The following is a 19,529-nucleotide window of genomic DNA, read 5'->3' as shown; positions in this document are numbered from 1 at the left end:
AAAGCCTTACAAGTTTTACAGTCAGTTTTTGTTTGTTTGTTCTTTCCCTTTGCCACACAGAGGCGAGACACTTGGCGAGGGCTGTGCTGGTGACGAGGAAAACAGTCTGCGCCTCTCCTGCCCAAGACAAAGCATCCAGAGTCCACGTGGGGTATAATCTTCTCGGCTCCCTTGCTATTACTTCTAGATCCAGCAGAAAACTGTATAACAGTAAGAAGGCGGCATACGATTATCCCGGTGTGATAGAAACAAGCTTTCAAGGCCAGGGGGAAAAATGAGTTAGCCAAAGTATCCGAACCCTGCGGGAAGTGCCTGGACCAGCCCAAGGCCTGTGTAGCAGGTTCCCCCAGACCACCCCTCCAGCCCTGCAAAACACAAGCATGAAAAATGTGGCTGCACGTGCAAAAAAAGCCCAGCAAGTGGACAAGAGGAGCCGAGAAATCTGGTCTGGATAAGCCTTTGGGAACACTGGAGATTACAGTTCAAATAAACACACACTGCATAAACCTAAAGCTAATTTGCAACTCTGACGAGTAGATTAAAACCCAGCAAAGAGATTTTACTCCTGTTTGTTTTTCCAAATTTGGGAAAGCAAAATGCTTTTGCGGGCTGTGCTCAGGAGAGTTTCTAGGGCACTGCTAGGGTGGAATTAGTCCTTGCTTCAAGCATCCACGGGCTCCTCTCCCTTTATACGGAAACCTTCCTGCCTCTGTTGGCCTCGCTGACCTGCCATCAATCTCCCACCCGGCTGAAACGCCCTCTTTCTCTCTCTTCCCCTCAGTTATCATTTAATTCAGGAGAGCGCGTCTGTGCATACTGTTTGTGAAAAAGGCCTGGTACCAAACAAAGCAGCTCTGGGCAGATTATGAGCCAAACCCTGACCTTTTCCCTGTGTCTGGTACCCACAGCCATGGAGGGATGCTGAGAGTTTCTTTCTTAATGGTCAAGAGAGTTTGTACGGCATCTCACGGGGAAAAAAGGTACCTCTAAAGAGGATTTTATATTTAGGTTCCTTCCAGACACTTCCGGTATTCCTGCAGGTATCACAGCAACCCCACCACCACTGCCCATCAGCCCTGAGGCTCTCCAGCGTGGAGATGTGGTGGGACATGGCCCTGGGGGAAAACCTCCTCTGCTCCATCACTGGAGTGGCTGCGAGAAGCTGGGCAGTGTTGCCAGGGTTTACATGACTGGGGTCCGTCCCCAGTCCTGGGCACGGACTGCACGTCCTCTGCATGCTGTGCCATGGACACGTCCCTCCCCATGACAAAGGGTCTCCCATCAGCAGCACAGCTGGACTGCCCAATGCTTCTGCAAAAAATCATTCCAGCAAGAAGTGCCATTTTCACACCTGGCTGGCCTCCCTCGGCCAGCATTTCAAATCCATGGAGCCCGTGACTGACCTGCTCTCTGTCACCATCACAACAAAGTTGGGACTGGCAACATCCATTCACATCAGAAGTGACTCTTCATCCTCATCTTCCACTGTGAATGCTTCCCAGTGACCGTGCCAGCCCTTCCATGCACAACTCATCAATCCTGACCCTGAATCCTTCTCCTCACCAAAGGCTGCTCACAGAATCACAGAATGGCAGGGGCTGGAAGGGACCTCTGGAAATCATCTAGCCTTCCTGCCAGAGCAGGGTCACCCAGAGCAGGTGGCACAGGAACACGTCCAGGTGGCTTTTGAATGTCTCCAGCGACGGAGACTCCACCACCACGCTGGGCAGCCTGTGCCAGGGCTCTGCCACCCTCAAAGTAAAGAAGTTCCTCCTCATGTTTAGGTGGAACTTCCTATGTTCAAGTTTGTGCCCATGCTCCCTCAGACGTTGGCTTCTCTGCAGCGTCCCTGGGATATGGCATGAGGCCCAGCTCCTCTCTGTCCACCTTATTCTCCCGCATCAAATCTCTTCCTAAAATTCTCCTTCACCACCCTGACCAGTAAAACCAACGCCGTTCTCTGCCTGGAGCTCTGCTATGGCTCCGATCGCCTGCTGTCTCAGGCTTTGCACCGAAGTCTTTGAGTCAGGACCTTCTCCGTGTTTCATAAGCAGCATCCCTGGAGACCCCAGACAAATAAAGCAATCGAGCAAATATGTGTCATTACCTACAGCCATCAGCAGTGCAACCTTCTTGTCTCTGGATCTGTGGGTCCCAGATTCCCAGGCACAAGTGACGGCTGAGTGCTTCTTTAGTCTTCTAGCAGGTAGGGAGAAGCACCAACACCGTTAAATCGCCTTGGACATTTGCAAGCTCTTCCAGCAACCCTGGGGCAGGGAGCAGGAGGAACTTTTCCTATTGCTGAAGCCAGCAGCGATGCTCCTGCTGAGTTCAGGCTTTGGGGTTTCCCGTGTTGGTGTACACACAGCACAGCGGCTCTTCCCCAGCCCGCAGCAGCAATTGCTTTCACTGCCTGGCGTTCTTCACTGCAGGACCCCATCAGAGCATGTCCCATGGGATGTGTCCTCCTCCTCCATGAGTGGCTCCGTGGCCTGAGCCCTCGCCCCACGCCGGCCACCCACCTCTCCACCAGCTCCGCTCCATCGCAGCTCCCAACGACCAGCTGCTCCTCACCGCTGCTCCCTGGAGAAGCTCTCCTGCCACCGGCATCTCTCCTGAGCCCAGGGGCGAGCTGTGCTACCCAGCAGCTCAGTGGTAGGGCTCTGGCTACTGAGAGCAAGGTCTGTCCCCACTGTGGGAAAGCCTCATCCTGCTGCCATATGTGGGAACAGAGCCTCCAGCCTCCCCTACAGCTGGGCTGGCTTTTCCCATCTGGGGGGAATTGCTATTTACACAGAGATAGGAAGTGTTATCCCTCCTACATGAAGTTTCTAGCCCTTCCTGTGGGCTGGCCAGGACCACATGGTACAAACGTCTAATAAAAATAAGGTTAAAAATAAGTGTAATCTGTGTAACCAGAACATCTAGAAAGCCCGCAGCTATCAGTGTGTAAACTTCAAACGCAAAGGCACACAAAGAAAAATCTTCAATGCCTCTCTAACAAAGCTGGCCACAAAATCCTCCGTTTCCAAGAAAACAGGATACGCCTGCTACAGCCTAATCTGAAGTGACGAGGCCTCCCCAAACCGCCCTCCTAAGCATATATACTTGTATTGGAGAAAGACTGGTCCCCGGGGGCAGCTGCCCACGGAGCTCCTTCCACTCCAGGTCCAAAGCTGCTCCTTCCCTGGCAGGTAAGGGATTATCATCCCTGCTCACAGGCAGTGGAGCCGGCAGAGGAAGGGTTTTGCCTGCGGTCACAAGGCAGGAGCGACCCAGAGCCCAGCAGTGGTGCTTCCAGTTCCGCCGCAACCTTCGCACGCAACGCTTGCAATAATTTACTCCTGTAGCAATGTTTGCCCGGGAGCAAAAGGTGCCGAGTGTGATGGGGGAGAGGAAGGGGCATTAAACTGCAGGAGAAACTGAAATCCTGGTCTCAAAGATCTCATTTATATCAGTCTGCCCTGGGAACAGAACTAACCCCTCCCAGGTTTCAGCTGGGCGATCTCCATCACAGCAGCAAGCTGCGAGGAATTGCAGCATCCTTCATCCCGTGTAGAGAGGTGTTCTCCTGAGTCCACACAGCCCAAGGCAGACACTGCAGAGGGACAGAACACACAGAAAACGGGTGGGCTCAGCACCAGCCAAGGCGAAAGGCGTCTGGGTTTTTACCCCTGGCTCTTTCACACACTCTTACTCTTTCCTAGAATCATAGAATCACAGAATTGCCCAGGTTGGAAGGGACCTTTCAGATCATCTAGTCCAACCATCAACCTAACTCTGACAAAAACCATCACTAAACCATAGCTCTAAGCACTATGTCTACCCTTCTTTTAAATACCTCAACTACTTCCCTGGGCAGCCTTTCCAGGCCTTTCTCAGGCCACCACGCGCAGGCAACACTCCCCCACTTCAGGAAGGTGTTCCAAGGCTGACCTCGGAGTGACTGCAAAGGCCTTTGAGAGCTTTGGATAGAAAGTGGCATCAGAGAACAGGACAGTAACATCCTGAGATTTGACCTCTTGGGAATATATAATAAGGACCCTTCCCCAGGTAATACTCTCCAGGTGCTGAGGAAGCTTTTGGAGTTTGACAGGTGAAACGAAGCTGGAAAATGCGTCTGAAGTAGGGCACACGGATCCTCTGGCTCATTTTGGAGTGCGCCGTTTTTAACACCCTATTTCCCTGTGTGTGTCTGGGCGTCCCATTGCTTTTTGCTGCCACTCTCGCTCTGGTATTTGTGGTGAACAGGCGCACGCATATCTGTAACTCCCAACTGCCATCCTCAGTCCTCAGCTTGTCCTCAGCTCTGATGAGTCCATCAGCCACACGTTCTGCATGAGAATGGCCTGGCAGAGGCACCCATCGGGGCCGATGGCTGCCAGGGGACACAGGCTGCCTGTCCCCGGCAGGGACAGCCCTGGGGGCTCTGCCCGGGGCGCTGGGGACCACCCTCCGCCTGGCACCCCTGTGACTAATCCACACTGTCACTTTTTAACTAATCCAGACCATCACCCTGCAACCTTCTCTCTTATTTGAGAAAATCCTTTTCAAAAATGAGTGCCGGCAGAACTTGCCTGCCAGTGCGGAACCGCCGGTGCCATACCAGGGTTTGTGGCACTTGCATGCCACGCTGCAGCCACAGCGGCACTCCAGGAGGTGGGACTGCCGAATTTCCTGGTGATTGTTTGGACAGGATGTTATGAGCACGTACCTCAACTTCAACGCTTCTTCTTGGATGCTGTCACTCAGCTCTCCCCAAGAATTTGGTTTGCTGCCTGGGAAATTGTTTAACAACGTTGGCTTCTCCCCCTTGCATGCTCACACAAGCACACACGCGCGTGCCGAGACCATCCTTAATTAGTTCCTAAAGCATCACCCTAGAAAGACACAGGGAAGTAAAGATCAGTCGCAGGCTGCTCCCGCACAGCTAATCCTGGCAGACAAACCCCACAGAAAATTGCCTCTTTTCTTGTTTCAGTTTTTCCGCCACGCAGTACAGGTGAATGAATGTTGCTGGTTATGAAAGTGTGCAATTATTAATTGCAATTATTAATTTGCACTTAGGAAAATGTACATAAGGCTGTACGCAACATTTTAAGGCCAGGAATATCGTGTTCCCACACACCGGCATCCCGTGCTACCCCAGTCCATGCAGGTCCCTGAATGAGTTTTAGTTAAGATTAACTATTTTTTAGAGACAAGCGTATCCTGTGGTTTTAAACATGCCGATACGGCCAGTTCACCACAGAACCTGATAAATTGTTCCAATGTGAAAAATCTGCACCTTGCGTGAAGGTGTCCTCAATATTTAGGGACAAACCCTGCAAGCATCCCCGCATGCAATTTTTTCACCTCAACAATCAAGGTACACAGTTCCACCCCATGTGTATGAAATAGAAAATCTCCCAGCTGGGCTATCTTAACAACGAAAGGCACTATAAAATTTCCTACACTCTCATTTGCAACTGGAAGTGTCAGTAATAAAACAGAAGCCTTGTGGGCTGCCGCACTTTTACCTTCCACAAAGGCTTTTATACGCTGCCCGTCTGCCCGGGCAGCCAGCGAACACCTTCCCGCATAAAACGGATCAGACACGTTCACACTGATAGTGAAATAACTGCTGGAGAGCTTATCTTCCTGCTCTTGGAAAGCTGCGAAATAGCAGTTTAAGGCAAGAGAGTCTTTGAGCATGGGATCAGCTCCATTGTCCTCTGCGGGAATACATCCAGTTTTAGTATTTTCTGGGTCAAAGCCTTCCTCCCGAGCACCAACAGAAAGGAGACCGTGTAACAGAGGGTCAAAAGCTGTTTTTACAACTCACCTGTCTTCCTACATGTCTCTGAATCAAGGAGACCTCCTGCTTATGGGTTATGGTGAGAATGGGTTAAAATGTCCCTGTGAAACCCTGACCCCTTTGACATCTCCATACTTTCTGCCCATGGGCTGGCTCAGCCCGGAGCTGCCTCTTCCTTAGACACTTGTCCACCCCAAGGAGCCCAGGAGCCCGGCTGTGGGACGTGATGAGCTGCTCTGCCCCAGGCCACCCAGCACCGTCAGCCTGCGCCAGTGCTGGGGGCAGCAGCCGGAGGGGGAAAATCACACGCAAGTTTCGGGTCCCAAGTACCATTTTCAGGGTCAAAAAAACCCATTCACCCTATAAACTGTTTTATAAACATTTTATTCGAGGTTTTTGTACAGAAAAACAACTTACACTACTCATCCGTCAGCCAGATCTCCACCTCACGAGTGAAGTTTAAGCCTCCGCACATGGAGGGTACCCACAGCGCTCTCCCTTTTTGCCTGTAGTTTAGGCTCCACACTTACCAGCAACCACACGTTTTACTTTCCATGGCAGTGATCAAGTACATAAAATTAAACATGTAAAAATGTATTGCCTCAAACACACAGACATATACATGTACTGCAGCTCGAACCTGGGGGTTCTACAGACTACTTTTGGGTAGGAAAGCAAGAGGTTGTCCCAGACCTTCACAACAAAAATAATCATTCTATGAGACCGACTAATGGCGCACAAAGCCATGCTGGGGGGTGAACCCAGTCGCACAGCCCCCTGCCCACACGTGGCTATGGGGCCTGTGGCACAGCACCGCCACGAGCTCTGGGGTGGGCAACCAGGCACACCGGCCTGCTGGCCACCCATCCCACCAGCCACCCACCCGCTGCCAACGAGGGGCTCCCCATCACCGCAGCTGTGGCTGCAGGGGTGAAGGGGCCGCCACGGGCTGGGCCGAGCGGCTGCTCCAGGGGACGGAGGGCCGCGGGAGCCCACCCGGGTGCCCTCAGCCGCTTCCATCCCCCGGTGCGGGGCCGGGGGCTGCGGGGCGGCGGCGGTGCGGAAAGTGCTGCCGCCAATGCTCAGGCTGAGGCAGGCGGCGGCGCCGGGGCCGGGCGGGGCGGGCGGAGCCGCGGCAGCCGCCATGGGGCTGCTCAACTTCACCCGCGACCCGGTACCGGAGGCGGTGAGCGGCGACATGCACAACCTCAACCAGCTCAGCGCCCAGGTGCGGCCGGGCCGGGGCGGGGGAGGGCGGGGAGCGGCCGCGGGATCAGCCCCGGCCCCGAATCCCGCGGGGCCGACGGCTCCGGGGCAGCCGCAGCCGGGCTGGGGCGAGCCACCACACGAGCCCAGCCGGCCCCACAGCTCCGGTACAGGGCCCTGTCGGGCCCAGCAGAACCCACAGCCCCAGACCAGCCCTGATACCCGGCGCCATCTGGCCTCCAGGCCCCGCAGCCCCGGTACTGGGCCCAGTCAGGCCCTGCACTCCCAGAGCACCTCAGTACCGGGACCGATTTGGCCCAGCAGGCCCCACGCCCCCAGAGCAGCCCCCGTACCAGGCACCGTTGGGTTTCCAATCCCCACAGCGTCAGAGGAGCCCTGGTACACGGCCCAGTGAGGCCCTGCGTCCCCAGAGCACCCCGGTACTGGGTCTGGTCAGGCCCCACGCCCCCAGAGCACCCTGCTACCGGGACCAATTGGGCCCAGCAGGCCCCACACCCCCAAAGCAGCCCCGCTACCAAGAACCAGCAGGCCCAGCAGGCCCCATGCCTCCAAAGCAGCCCCGGTACCAGGCACCATCGGGCTTCCAGGCCCCACAGCTCCGGAGCAGCCCTGGTACCGGGCACCACTAGGTCCTGCGTCCGCAGAGGACCCCAGTACTGGGCCCGGTCAGGCCCTGTGCGCCCAGACCAGCCCTAGTACTAGGCCCAGTCAAGCCTCCTCCAGGCCCCGGTGCCAGGGTACCTGCTGGCTCTCAGCCCACTTCAGGAGGGAATGGTGTTTTCTGGTGACTGGGGCAGGGGTGCAGAGCATCGCCCCCTGCTCAGCAGCACAGCCCCGCACCTGGCCAGGCGAGCCCCATGCATGGCGGGAGCCTGTTTGTCAGGCCACGAGGCACTCCGGGTGATGGAGTGGGTCACATCTTGGCCTGTGTGGGCTGTAGGGTCCTGCGGAGCACTGCTTTTTCTCGGTGGGACTGCACGGCGTTCGGGTTGTGATTGCTACCCCACCACCCTCCTGTCCCAGTCAGTGGTACACATCTGCCTCCAGGTCACCAACACACCGTGTGTGCAGCCACGTCGCAGAAGCTGGTTCAGCTCACACTGAAGTTAGTGGAGGAGCTGTGGATTTTTTAGCTCAGCTTGCCAGAAGCACGGGTAACAGCCATCTCTGTTACAAGGCTGATGACAAGGGTAGGACAAGATGAGCCACATGCAGCAGCGAACCAGCCAGCCGTACCCAAAAGGTCACAGCCAGCGCTGGTGCCGGCAGAGGAGGGAGGGTGGTGGTGCTCAGCCCTACAGGCAGGCTCTCCAGCCCTGCCAGCTGCGTGCTCAGAAAACTGAAGGCAGCAACTAGACCTTTAACCAGTTCTTTTCCTTTCCGGAGTTAGTTTGGTTACCCCATGGGATTTGTGAAACATGAGAGTGGATGTTTGCATCTTTTCCCACTCACAGTTGGATTACACAGGGTAGAAGAGCAGCTTCCGATTAGCCAAGAGTCCCAAAAGCCCCGTGCAGTGCCAGCTACCAGCTGTTCAAACCCTTGAGAGTCTCTGAAAAGCATCCATGAAGATAGAGCATCCAGAGGCATCTTGTAATGCCGAGGACTGGGGTACCTTACCAGCATGGGAGATCAAACTCTGGGACCAATGTACTGGGGGCAGGTGGAGCTGCATCAAGGTGGTAAATCACCACTTAGACGTGGTGGTGATGGGGGTGGTGAGGTGCTGAGAAATGGTGCACGTTGATGCCCGACTCCGTAACACTGTCCTGTTTCTCTGCAGCAATTCTCAGCGCTGACTGAAGTGCTCTTCCGCTTTCTAACAGAACCCAAGGAGGTACGGCATGTGCAGAACTCCAAGAAGTGTGTGAATGCAGCTCTCTGGTGAGAAACATGCAGAGATAAGATTGTGTTGCTGCTTTTTCTCTTGAACAGGTAGAAAGGTTTCTGACTCAGCTCTCAGACTTTGCCACCATGAATAAAATCAGCTTGGGCCCCCTGAAAAACATTGTCAAAAGTATTCTTCTGGTACCTAATGGTAAGTGATACATTTGCATATGCTACCCTGAGGCCAAAACTATTGCATCCATCCTTGCGTGCTGCTAAAGTGTGTCTTCAGAACTGCAGTGCACTTGGTTTGCACAATAAGTGCTAAATGGTAGCTAATAAATGGTTTAGCATTTAAGAATCAAAAATTCTTTTGTTGAAAAGTCCCTGTTTGGTGACTCCGGCTTTGTATTCTTTACAGCCTGTCTGCACACACATTTCACAGGCTTAACTCACTTAAGTGGCTATACATTAAATGCAAGCACAACACTGTGACAGTGCTTGGTTTAACTTGTACGTGTAAATCCATTTTTGCCAGACCAGACTTATGTTGGCACTAAGTTTTTGTAGGAACTTCCATCCAAGTGACTCAGTGCTGTAATTCCTACAAGGACAAGCGCCGTTTGAGACAGATAAGACAGTGTACGCATCCCTCTAGAGTGGGCTGGAACATAGTTCCACACCATGTAAAAGACACATCTGTCCTTGCAGTCTCGTTTTAGAAAAACACTTACGTGTCCAGCAGTTTCTCATTCATAAATAGTGGGGAAGAGGGGCAGGGGGATTCCCCTTGAATACCCCAGACTCCGGCACTTTATGAGATTACTCTGATGTTGTGGCTGCCGTTTGACATGATAATGCATCAAACGCCTCCACTGCATGTTCATCCCATTGATCCTGCTTGTTATTAATAGTCTCTTGCTATTATCCTTCAGTCTTGGGTCTCCCATGGCGTTCCTCAGCGCAGTGAAACCGTACACAACTGTTTCCTGCATTTCGTCTAAACTTTCCTTCTACTACTTCAAGCCATTTCTTCGGTCCAGGAGTAACACTGGATAATTTCCTTTCCTACAACTGTCTTGGGGGTATTTAATGTGGAATCGGCATTTTCCTCCCTTCCTGATTCTGGCCTAGGTGCACTCAGTCTCGTCGTTCCTGTTTGTCTGCGCTGGCTCCAATCCCGTTGTAACTTTTCGCTAGCTCTGGGATGCCACAGACAGTACCGGAACAGATTACAGCAGATAACTTTGCCTATGCGCTACACAGACGGAAAGCCACGTGGGCCTGGCAGTCTCTTTGAATTTATGAGATTCCCGCTCTTGGCTTTAGAGAACAGAATCCTTGTAAAGTTCCATGTGCTGCCTGTGCCCCAGAACAAAGGAGGCAGGCACAGCAGGGGAAAGTGTTATATGCACACGTTCACACCCATAATCCAAAACACAGCAGGTAGGTCAAATTAGTAGCCTGCCAGCCTTAACAGTTCTCCTTTAACAAGCAAAGCTTCTATAGGAGGGAAAGCAGCAACTTCAAAACACAACCGCTGCTGCTGTTTCCATGGATACCTGCAATGAAATCTCTCCCGCTCTCTCGCAGCCACTTCCATCGCCCTGACTTTTAAAGCACTGGGCATCTGCAAAGATACCGGCAGGCACAACTGTATTTCCTATCTCGAGGAGCTGTGGTTTGTTTCAAAACACAGTCCAGGAACAGAGGCTTTCTATCACAGGGTCTCCGTCCCAGCGTTTATTTGACTCAGTAAAGATTGCTTTGACGGAGTAAAAAAGTGATTTTTCTTCCTTGCATTGTTTATTCAGGTGCCCTGAAGAGGAATTTGTCTTCTGAACAAGTCAGAGCAGATTTTATTGCTCTAGGTAGGTCACCTGACTTTCACTAAATAAAAGATAATTAATTTTTATCACATGTAGTAATCTCATATGGTTTCTCCCACAGGCCTCAGTGAAGAGAAAGCCAGTTATTTTGCAGAACAGGTATTAATATATTTTTGCTTGTCTCTGAGCTAACAAAATGACGGTCTTTGAGTAGGAACTTTTAAAACCCCACTGAGCTACCGAGATGCGTCAGCACTTTGGGTATTTTCTTCAAAACCAGCTCAGAATTTTGAACAGATAACTGATAAGGATAACTTTGTCTAATGATACTTCTGGTTTGCCACGGCCTCTACCTCATTGCTTTAGTGATTCCTGCACTTCTGTGTGGCTTTCATTTGATTGTTTCCCTGCTTTGCATGCCTTGAGCCCTGGGGTCATGCAGTTACACGAACACATGACTTTTTGCGCAGATATTGTTACACTGAACCAGTGTTAAAACAAAAACAGTGAGTTTCATTTACAGAAGTGACAAGGCAGATGGAAATCCTAGCAGGACTCAAAACACCCTGGAAAGCTCTCCCGACCGCATTAGTTTGCCCCTTTGCACACCTCCACTTTGGGCTTCTGCCATCAGCCTGCCTCGTTTCTGACTTGTGTTGAAATTACAGGTAACATAAATAGAGGCCTCTCTGGATTGATTGCTCGTGTGTCTTTTGCTCTGGCAGTGGAAGGTGAATTCCCCCACCCTGACACGCCTGGCTGTTGGTCAGACGCTGATGATTAACCAGCTGATAGATATGGAGTGGAAGTTTGGAGGTAATAGAGCTAAAACATAAACTGGACGGGTTGGCAAACCCAACAGCAGCTCTCAGCTAAATAACTTTTTATTTCACAGTTTAGCTAACAGATTATCTCCCTTCTCTTCTTTCTGACTCACAGTGACTGCTGGGAGCAGTGAACTGGAAAAAGTGGGAAGTATCTTCTTACAGGTAAGTCTCCTACATCAGAGAGTTCAGGTTGTAGTGCAGTTAAGGAACAAGCTACGACCAGGCATGTGGGGAAGTGCTGGCTGCGAGAGGAACTAGAGCTAGATCTCACAGGAACAAACTGCAACAGTGCATCTGCTTCAGTCTTCTGAGTGCAACTGCCAGCAGATAGCAGGCACGCTGCTATTTGTTTCTCTTCTGAAGGCATAATGTATCACAGAAGCGTAGCCCGCTCTGAAAAGCTGTTCAAAAACCTCAGTCTAGCAAAGGTCACGCGATCTTGGGGAGGGTAGGGGAATCTGATTGTTTATAAGGACTTCCAGAGATCATCGCGATGCCTAAGGAATCTATTCTTACAGTGATGCTTCCCAAAAAGCCTGTCAGAGATGTGTGTGCTTTGCAGCAGTCTGTCTGTCTGAAACTCACAGCAGACTCCTGCGCTTCTGTCTTTTCATGGCGCTTAGAATACAAGGTCTCTCTGAATTAAAATACCTCTGCTTTTTCTTCCCCCAAGCTGAAGCTGGTGATTAAAAAAGGGAGCCAAACGGAAAACGTATATATAGGTGAGTTAACAGTTGTGGAAAAGAAGCAAGCATATGAGTACGCGAAAGCGGAGCGGCAGCTCGGAGCTGCCGGGTGTTGCTGGAGGTGGGGGAGCTTTGGGCGCGGACCCAGCAGGGGTCACTGCGAGAGCATCGCTGGTGGATGCTGCGGCTGCTCCTGCCCTGGGGACACCGACTGTTGGGCAGTCTTCACACCTTTGCGTAAGTAAATATAGATATGCCACGGAGCCGTGAAAAGCGGTCAGAGGAGCATGCCAGATGAAGAAAGTAAACAATTCCCAAGTGTCGGTTGCTGTTAGGAGAGTCCTAGCCCGGAACCCCCACGCAGCCCAGCTAGTGTAAAGAGCTGCTGAGAGCCAAAGTGTCTAATCCTGCCTAGCTTAGGTGAACACGAGTTGCTCCGTGGTAACACCAGAATGACTTTTCCAACCTTCAAAGTGTAACCTGAAATCTAAGACTTTATGCTTTTTTTTTCCCCTGCAGAGTTAACTTTGCCCCAGTTCTACAGTTTTCTGCATGAAATGGAACGGGTCAAGACCAGCCTGGAAAGTTTCAGCTGAAACTGCATGGACCTGACCCGACATCTGTCCGGGATGTTTAATTTCTCCTTGTGGGCCTGCAGATCTGCTCTTCCCCAGCTGACTCTTAACACCCTGATGAGAGAAGACAAGGCTGCGCAACGAGTGCTGGTGTCACGGCCCAGAAGGACCCATCAATCCTTCAGAACCTGAAACTTTGGCAAGTGTTTCAAAGAAGCTACAAGTCCACTCATCTGTTTTTTATATTATTACAAGAAAGAGTGGTCAGAAATATGTGGATATTTGTATTAAAATAAACGCATTCCCATCCTGCTCAGTTTGTATCAGAATTTGGGTTTTTTTGAGAAAAAGAGAAATAGAAGGAAAGAACCATTTTCGAACTTGGAAGAATTAAGCAGAGAGGACAGGGGAAGCAGGGAGAGGATCTAGGCTGGCAAATCACTTAATGCTCGCTTCCAGGCCTCTCATTTCTCTTGTATCGAGAAATGGATTGATTACATCTTTCCCAATCATGCCTCATTATGGAAAAGTATCTCAGTGGCAGATGATTTTAAATCTTAAACAGCCAAACATCTGCCTCCATGCACAGGGAGAAAAACATCTCGGGGGGGTGACTAGATAAATCAAGTTTCTGCGTGCTGGGCTCTCGCAAAGCAGCCCTTTAATCTGCAGTTTGTGTGACATTGCGCAGGTAGATCCAGCCTGTTCCCTGGAGGACTTACATCCAAACCCCACGGAGCACCGTTAGCTCAGTTTTTCAGTTGTCTTAACAGCGAGGATGAGCTCTTCATTGGGAAGCAGAGGGGTGCCCCTGACCAGACACGGGGCCAGTGGAAGATGTTATGTTCGCTCAGGTTCCTCCCATGTCCAGACCACTTAATTGTCCAGTCTCTCTTGGCAGCCCGAGCTCCCTGGAGCCTCCTCCCAGGGCACAGAGCAGAATGGAGTTCCCTCTCACAGCACGCTCCTTCCACCCCGGGATTTCCTGAGGCACCTTCATGTCCCTGACGCGCTTGGTGGTCACAGCGCCGGGGAAGATCCCAGCAACATCCTCTCCGTTTCCAACCTACACCTGAAATAATTCGCTGTCCTGTGGCATCCTGCGAGCCTGCTGTGGGATGAGAAGCACTGCAGCTCCCTGTGCCTGCATCTGCTTCCAGTTAAAGCCATGCACAGAAAGACAGTTTCTGGGAGAAAGGTGTCGCAAAGCTCCCTGCAACTCACAGCTTTACCCGCAGGTTTTCAGCTTGCGGAAAACCCAGCGTTTTCCTGCATTACATTTCCTGCGGTCCTGCACGAGTGACCAGAACTGGTAACGAGTATAGGCTGAACCACGTGTTTGGGAAACAGCGCGGGGAATCCTGCTGGCAAACCTGGGGACGGTATTTGCATATTTATTTTCCCACGTATCGGGCCATTCACAAGCATTTCAGGCTTTGTCACATGATTACGGTAAATTAAATAAATAAATCAATCCGTAGAAACCATGCTCTGCAGAATATTCCGTCTCCTTTTGGGTAGCAGGAAAACTATTTCAGGGAGGAAGAAAAGGGCCAAAGGGCTGCTTTCTCAAGACAAAAGGAATTTTTCTGCGTTACGTTTTCTGCTGCCTGTTCCTATTATTTCTCCTTGCCCTCCTGGTGCCAGGGCGGCACCACTCAACCCTCTCCGGTTACGGCGAGAGGTGGATCACGGCCATGCTGGACAAGATGCCAGGCCCAGTTGTGGGTCAGGAATCCGCCTCCCTGCCGCGCTCCTCCTCCTGCCCGGTTGGGATTAAGCCGCTGTGGGGCTGACGCACGCCACGGCCTGCTGACCCCAAGCGCAGGGGTCACCTTCCATGCTGCTCTGCAATCCCCACGGGCGTCTCTGATCGGCGGCATTAGAGCGCGCTGCCGCCGCGCCACCGGGACGCGGCGTGACCTTCGTGCTGCCACCAGCACACCCCGGTACCCCGGGAGAGCCCTTTCATCCCGTGCACTTGGCTGTGCATGAGTCGAGCTGGCAGCCCCGGCAGGGAAGAGGCACCGGGAGGGAGCCGGCTCCGGCGGCACCAGCACAGGGCGACGCCAACCGTGGGGGAACCAGATCGCCCTCCCGATCAGGCTAGCCAGGGGCAAGCACGGCGCTGGGAAACAGTGTGACAGCCATGTCTTTCCTGCACAGCGTGTCCCTGGCTTTGCTGCCAGCACACGGGGTGATGGCAAATGCCCGTCCCCTGGCGCTGGGACGTGGCGAGGGCAGCCTGGCACAGCCACGGGGAGGGTTGAGCGGGGACCGAGCCACAGCTGGGAGGGAACGGGCTGCCATGGCGCCCGTTTTGCCCGGGTTTCCGTGCGGCCCCCGGTGCTCGGCGCACGCTGCCTCTTCCGGCTGCCCGTCAAGCCCAGCCAGCCGAGAGCTAATCTCCGCAGGACAGCGGGCGCAGGGGAAACAGGGGCCTCTTACAGCTTGGGGTGAAGCTAACTGTGCTCCTGCAGCGGTTTGCCTCCCCGAGGACTTTCTCGGCCCATTTCCTTTGGAGGTGGCCGCACCGCAGCCCCCTCGTTCCTGCCCAGGCCCCCGCTGTGCAGGGAGACATGGGCTCTGCCGGCTGCAGCAGGACACAGGCAGCTCTGCCATGGCAAAGCCGCAGCACAGTCGCCCCCTCGCATGCTTAGATGCTCATACAGCCCTGCTCACTGCAGCGAGGACCCTCTGCCACCTCAGGGACCACCTTATTACACCCCAGGCTGCCAAGCAGTCTCTCCTGAACCCAGGGGATGTGGCAGAGCGGTCCCCAGGAGCCAGGCTGCAATGGGTGCCGTGCTCCCAAGCATCCCACACACTCATCCCTGCCAGCCTCCTGCAAAACCGCACCGGAGCAGCCGGGAGATGGGGGCTGCACTGGGGTGTGGGGGGGTCTGTCGCTTCCCAGCACCAATTCAACGTAGTTGTGATTCTCAACCGTGGCAGATGCTAATGCCCACGGGAGCCGGGATGTTTTCGGATGCAGCATCTTCTCCCCACTGGAAATGCCGATGCCGTTCCCTTCACGTGTGAAGGAGCCCTCCCCAAGCCCCGAGAACAAAAGCCTCAGCAGCGCCCGCCACCCTCCCCCTGCTCGGAGGTGGCGGAGCAGATGCAGGCTCCGCTTCCGCTCCCTCCTCGAGCCCACAGGCCGGCGGGGAAGGAAGGAACCGGGGCTCGCTGCCGGCTCTGCCTGACCTTGAGCAGGTCGCGCAAGAACCGGCCGAGCTCCTGCGGGAACCCTCGGCTTTCGCAGACCACGCCGGGAGCCGCCCCGTGCCAAGGACTTTACAAGCTTGGTCTTTATCCCTGTCCCGGCTTTCCTGTTTGCGGAACAGGGCAACAAATCTCGGGGTTGGCCAACAGCTGGGAATGAGCCGTGGCTGGCAAGACAGGCTGGGGAGAAGAACCAGTGGGCAATGGTCCCGACAGGAGCCCAGAGGTGAGCCCCGTGCCAGGCAAAAACCACAGCTTGGGGGTGCAGCAACGTGTGCGAGTGCTCAGACCTGGCCCAGCTGAACACCAGCCCTGGGGGAGAGGAAAAGGCGTTGCCTCCCTGATGGCGTTAATCCCACACAGAGCGGCACGGCGGATGAAGCCAGTCCTGCCCCTCCCCACCCCACACCGTTCCCCTCCCCAGTTCCTCCAGGTTTTGGAACGCAGCACCCAGGCTGTCACCGAGGAAAACCGCCAGCTGCAAACCCCAAAATTTCTTTGTCTGCCTGGAAACATGGTGAGCATGTAGGAGGCCCCAGGGCAGAGCCACCACCCTGCGGTGCCACATGAGTCCCCTGGGGACAAGGGCCTGCAGGGCGTGCATGGGGCTCCCATGGCCCATGCTCCGGGGAGAGGCCCTCAGCGTTTGCCTCCTTTACCGAGAGCAAATGGGCTCAGTGCAGCACCGTGCCATTGCTGAGGACACGCTCCCCAAGAACAGAGTCCCCAGGGCTCCTCCTGCCTTGGGACAGGCTTCTCCTGCACCCTCCCTGCTCGGGACATGCAGGGAGGCATCCCACCCTGCCTGTGAAACTGAGCTGCTCCCTCCCATTCTTGCAGGAAGGGAGGGGAAACTGGTGGTGTCCAAGGCAGTGGAAATATTCCTAGCATGTCCTCTTCTCCTAAGCCTTGCCATCTCTCTAGGCACTTCTTTGTCCAGGCACACTGGGAACAATTGGGGTTGCTCAGCCAGACCGCAGGCTGTCGATCACCAGAGCGAATGAATGCTCAGGCATAAGGAACCCATCTTCTCCCGCAGCACCGGGAGGTGGCCACCAGAAACAGGGCCTGTGGCACAACGGCACAGGCAGCAAACAATTCCTGGGCACCGGCGCCAGTACCAGCCCTGAGAAGGACGGCAGGAAATCACCAGCCCATCTGAGAAATGGCAAACCAGGAGGGGATTGCCGGGCTTCCCCAGACCCCACAGCAGGGCTGGGGGCGTGGGGCCGTGCACTTGGCACAACGCGGATGCCCTGACGGCTGGCGCCGAGGTCCCTGTGTGCACCCACGTCACCAGCCCTGAGCGCCCGCTCTGCGGGCGACCGAGGAGAAGACAAGTCTCAGGGAACATTTCGGAGCCCAGCCCAGAGAGGAGCCCCCCCAACCTGCAGGCTCGGGACCTTCACAGCACCCTGAACCCTTGGTGCAGCCCTATCCAGGACTGACTGCAGTTCCCCTTCAGGCACAGCTTCGTTACCAGCACCCAGACCCGCCGTGACAAACCCGCCCTGTCCCCAACACCCTGGTCCAGCTGCTCCCCTCCGTGACACCCCGCGTGGCCGCGGGCTTATGCTTGGCGGGGGGAGCACCCTGCCAGCCGCCCGCCGAGGCAGCTCAGCTACCATTTCCCAGCGCTCCCCCGCAGCGCACAGCTCCATTTTATAGGGCTGCTCTGTCCCAGGGGCATCGCTGCCGCAGCGCAGCCGCTAACGAGGTTATCCCTGACCACGCCACCGAGTTCACCATGGAAAGAGAGGGAAAGCAAGGTTAACCCTTGTGCTGCTGAGACATCTCATAGCACTGGGGAATATCTTTGTTTGAACGCGTGCTCTTAACAAGTCCCAGCGGTGATCGGCTGCTGCAAAACACCGGGCGAGGAGCCCCCGTGCCATGCCCATCCTGGCCCCTGCACCGCAGCATCCCCCCTCCCGGAACATCCCCCACATCCATAACAGCGCTGAGCCCCGAGGCAGCGCCAGTCCTTGCACATGGTGCCCTTGGGCTGGGATTTGGGACAGCAGCCCGCGGAAGGACTGCGCGCGTCCCCATCGCCAGCTGAGCCCAAATCCTTCCCTGAGCTTCGTTTCACGCCGGTGGTGGGTGGGATGGCGCATAACGTGCAGGACACTGCCAGCCCGCGGATAGGAGGTGGTGTTTGACCAAGGCCACTGGGAGCACTGGTACCCACGGGCACCGCGGCACCGCTCGCCTTTCTGCATGAAAATTTGGGGGCTGCAAGCAAGGTCAGGGACCCTTCCCTTGCTGGGACACCGCTTCACACCACCGCCGGGCTGGCCAGACCCGCCATCCTCGGGGGCTGGGGACTGTCCCTGCACGTTCCCCCCATGGCTGCGTGGCCTGGGTGGGACGAGGGGTGGGCACAAGCAGCGGGGGCAGCTCCATTTTCCCGTCTGAGCAGCCCCGCGGGGCAGGGTTTGGGGTGGGGGTCCCCAGGAAGGCCCCCCCCCGCTGTTTCCTCGGTGCCGCACATCCCTGCAGAGCCCGGGCAAACTCACGGCAGGGCGCTGAGCGCTCCCCCACTCCCCTCCGCCCCCCCGCGGTGCGCAGCGCGGAGCAGCAGAGGGCGCCAGAGCACCGCGCAGCGCCGCGGATCCCCCCCACCCCCCCGCCCCGACCCCCCCCCCCCCCCATCCCCGCCCCCATCCAGCTCTCCCCCCTCCGGGCATCCCTCCCCGCGCCCTCCATCCTGCGGGCATCGCTCCCTGCATCCATCGCTCCCGTCCTTCCCCCCACTCCCTCCCCGAGGCATCCCGCCCTCCATCCCGCGGGATCTCTCCCTGCATCCCTCCATCCCCCGGGCACCCCTCCTTCCCCCCATCCACCCCCCCGCGCCTTCTCTCCCTGCATTGGCCACCCCTCTTCCCTCCGAGCATCCCTCCCTCCCCGCCTCCACCCCTCCGCTGCCCCATCCCTCCCCTAATCCGCCACCCCGTCCCCACCGACCCTCCCTCCCTCCCCTGCCCCATCCCGCCCCTCGCTCCCGGCAGGCAGGACACCCCCCCAACCCCCCCCCCCCCCTCCGCCCCCAGCCCCCGCCCCCGCCAGCCAGCAGCACCATCCGCAGTCCCCACAAGCGCTTTCCCAGCCGGGAGCCCCCGGAGACACTCCGGGCTGGAGGGGCCGAGTGTCACCCCCCGAACTGCCCCTGCGGCAGCCGTGAGAACCGGCACCCACCGCCCCGAGCGGAGCCCCCCGCACCCTCTCAGCCTCCGGGCTGGGGGCAGGAGCCGTGTCACGACAGAGCACTCCCCCCGCCCCCCCCCCCGCCTTCGCTTCTTTCCAGATTGATTAAAAATGCAATAAAACTGAAAACCGACTGTCGCTGTTCCCCCCACCACCACCACCTGGGGACGGCGCCTGAGCTGGCCCGGTCCCACCCCACGATGCGCCACATCGGGGCAGTTCATCAGTCAGGTTGGCTTTGCCAAGAGCAGGCTAAAAATAATAATAGGGGGAAACACTGTCTCGCTGGGGGCCACCTCACGGCATCTGGTTACCCAGCCAGGCAGGTT

The 19,529-nt window shown here is 55.5% G+C and overlaps 1 protein-coding gene across 1 annotated transcript; it reads left to right on the top strand.

The window, feature by feature from the left end:
* The first annotated feature begins 6,876 nt into the window (after positions 1–6,876).
* On the top strand, positions 6,877–13,084 carry COMMD7 (COMM domain containing 7). The gene is made up of 9 exons (XM_054218807.1): positions 6,877–7,025; positions 8,808–8,861; positions 8,960–9,062; positions 10,666–10,722; positions 10,802–10,839; positions 11,406–11,496; positions 11,620–11,669; positions 12,181–12,229; positions 12,713–13,084. The coding sequence occupies exons 1-9, from the start codon at positions 6,942–6,944 to the stop codon at positions 12,787–12,789; spliced, it is 603 nt and encodes a 200-aa protein (XP_054074782.1). The 5' UTR covers positions 6,877–6,941; the 3' UTR covers positions 12,790–13,084.
* Positions 13,085–19,529: the final 6,445 nt, after the last annotated feature.

Source organism: Rissa tridactyla, chromosome 12 (genome assembly GCF_028500815.1).
Source record: "Rissa tridactyla isolate bRisTri1 chromosome 12, bRisTri1.patW.cur.20221130, whole genome shotgun sequence".
Taxonomy (NCBI): domain Eukaryota; kingdom Metazoa; phylum Chordata; class Aves; order Charadriiformes; family Laridae; genus Rissa; species Rissa tridactyla.
This window is presented reverse-complemented; position numbering and strand designations above follow the sequence as displayed.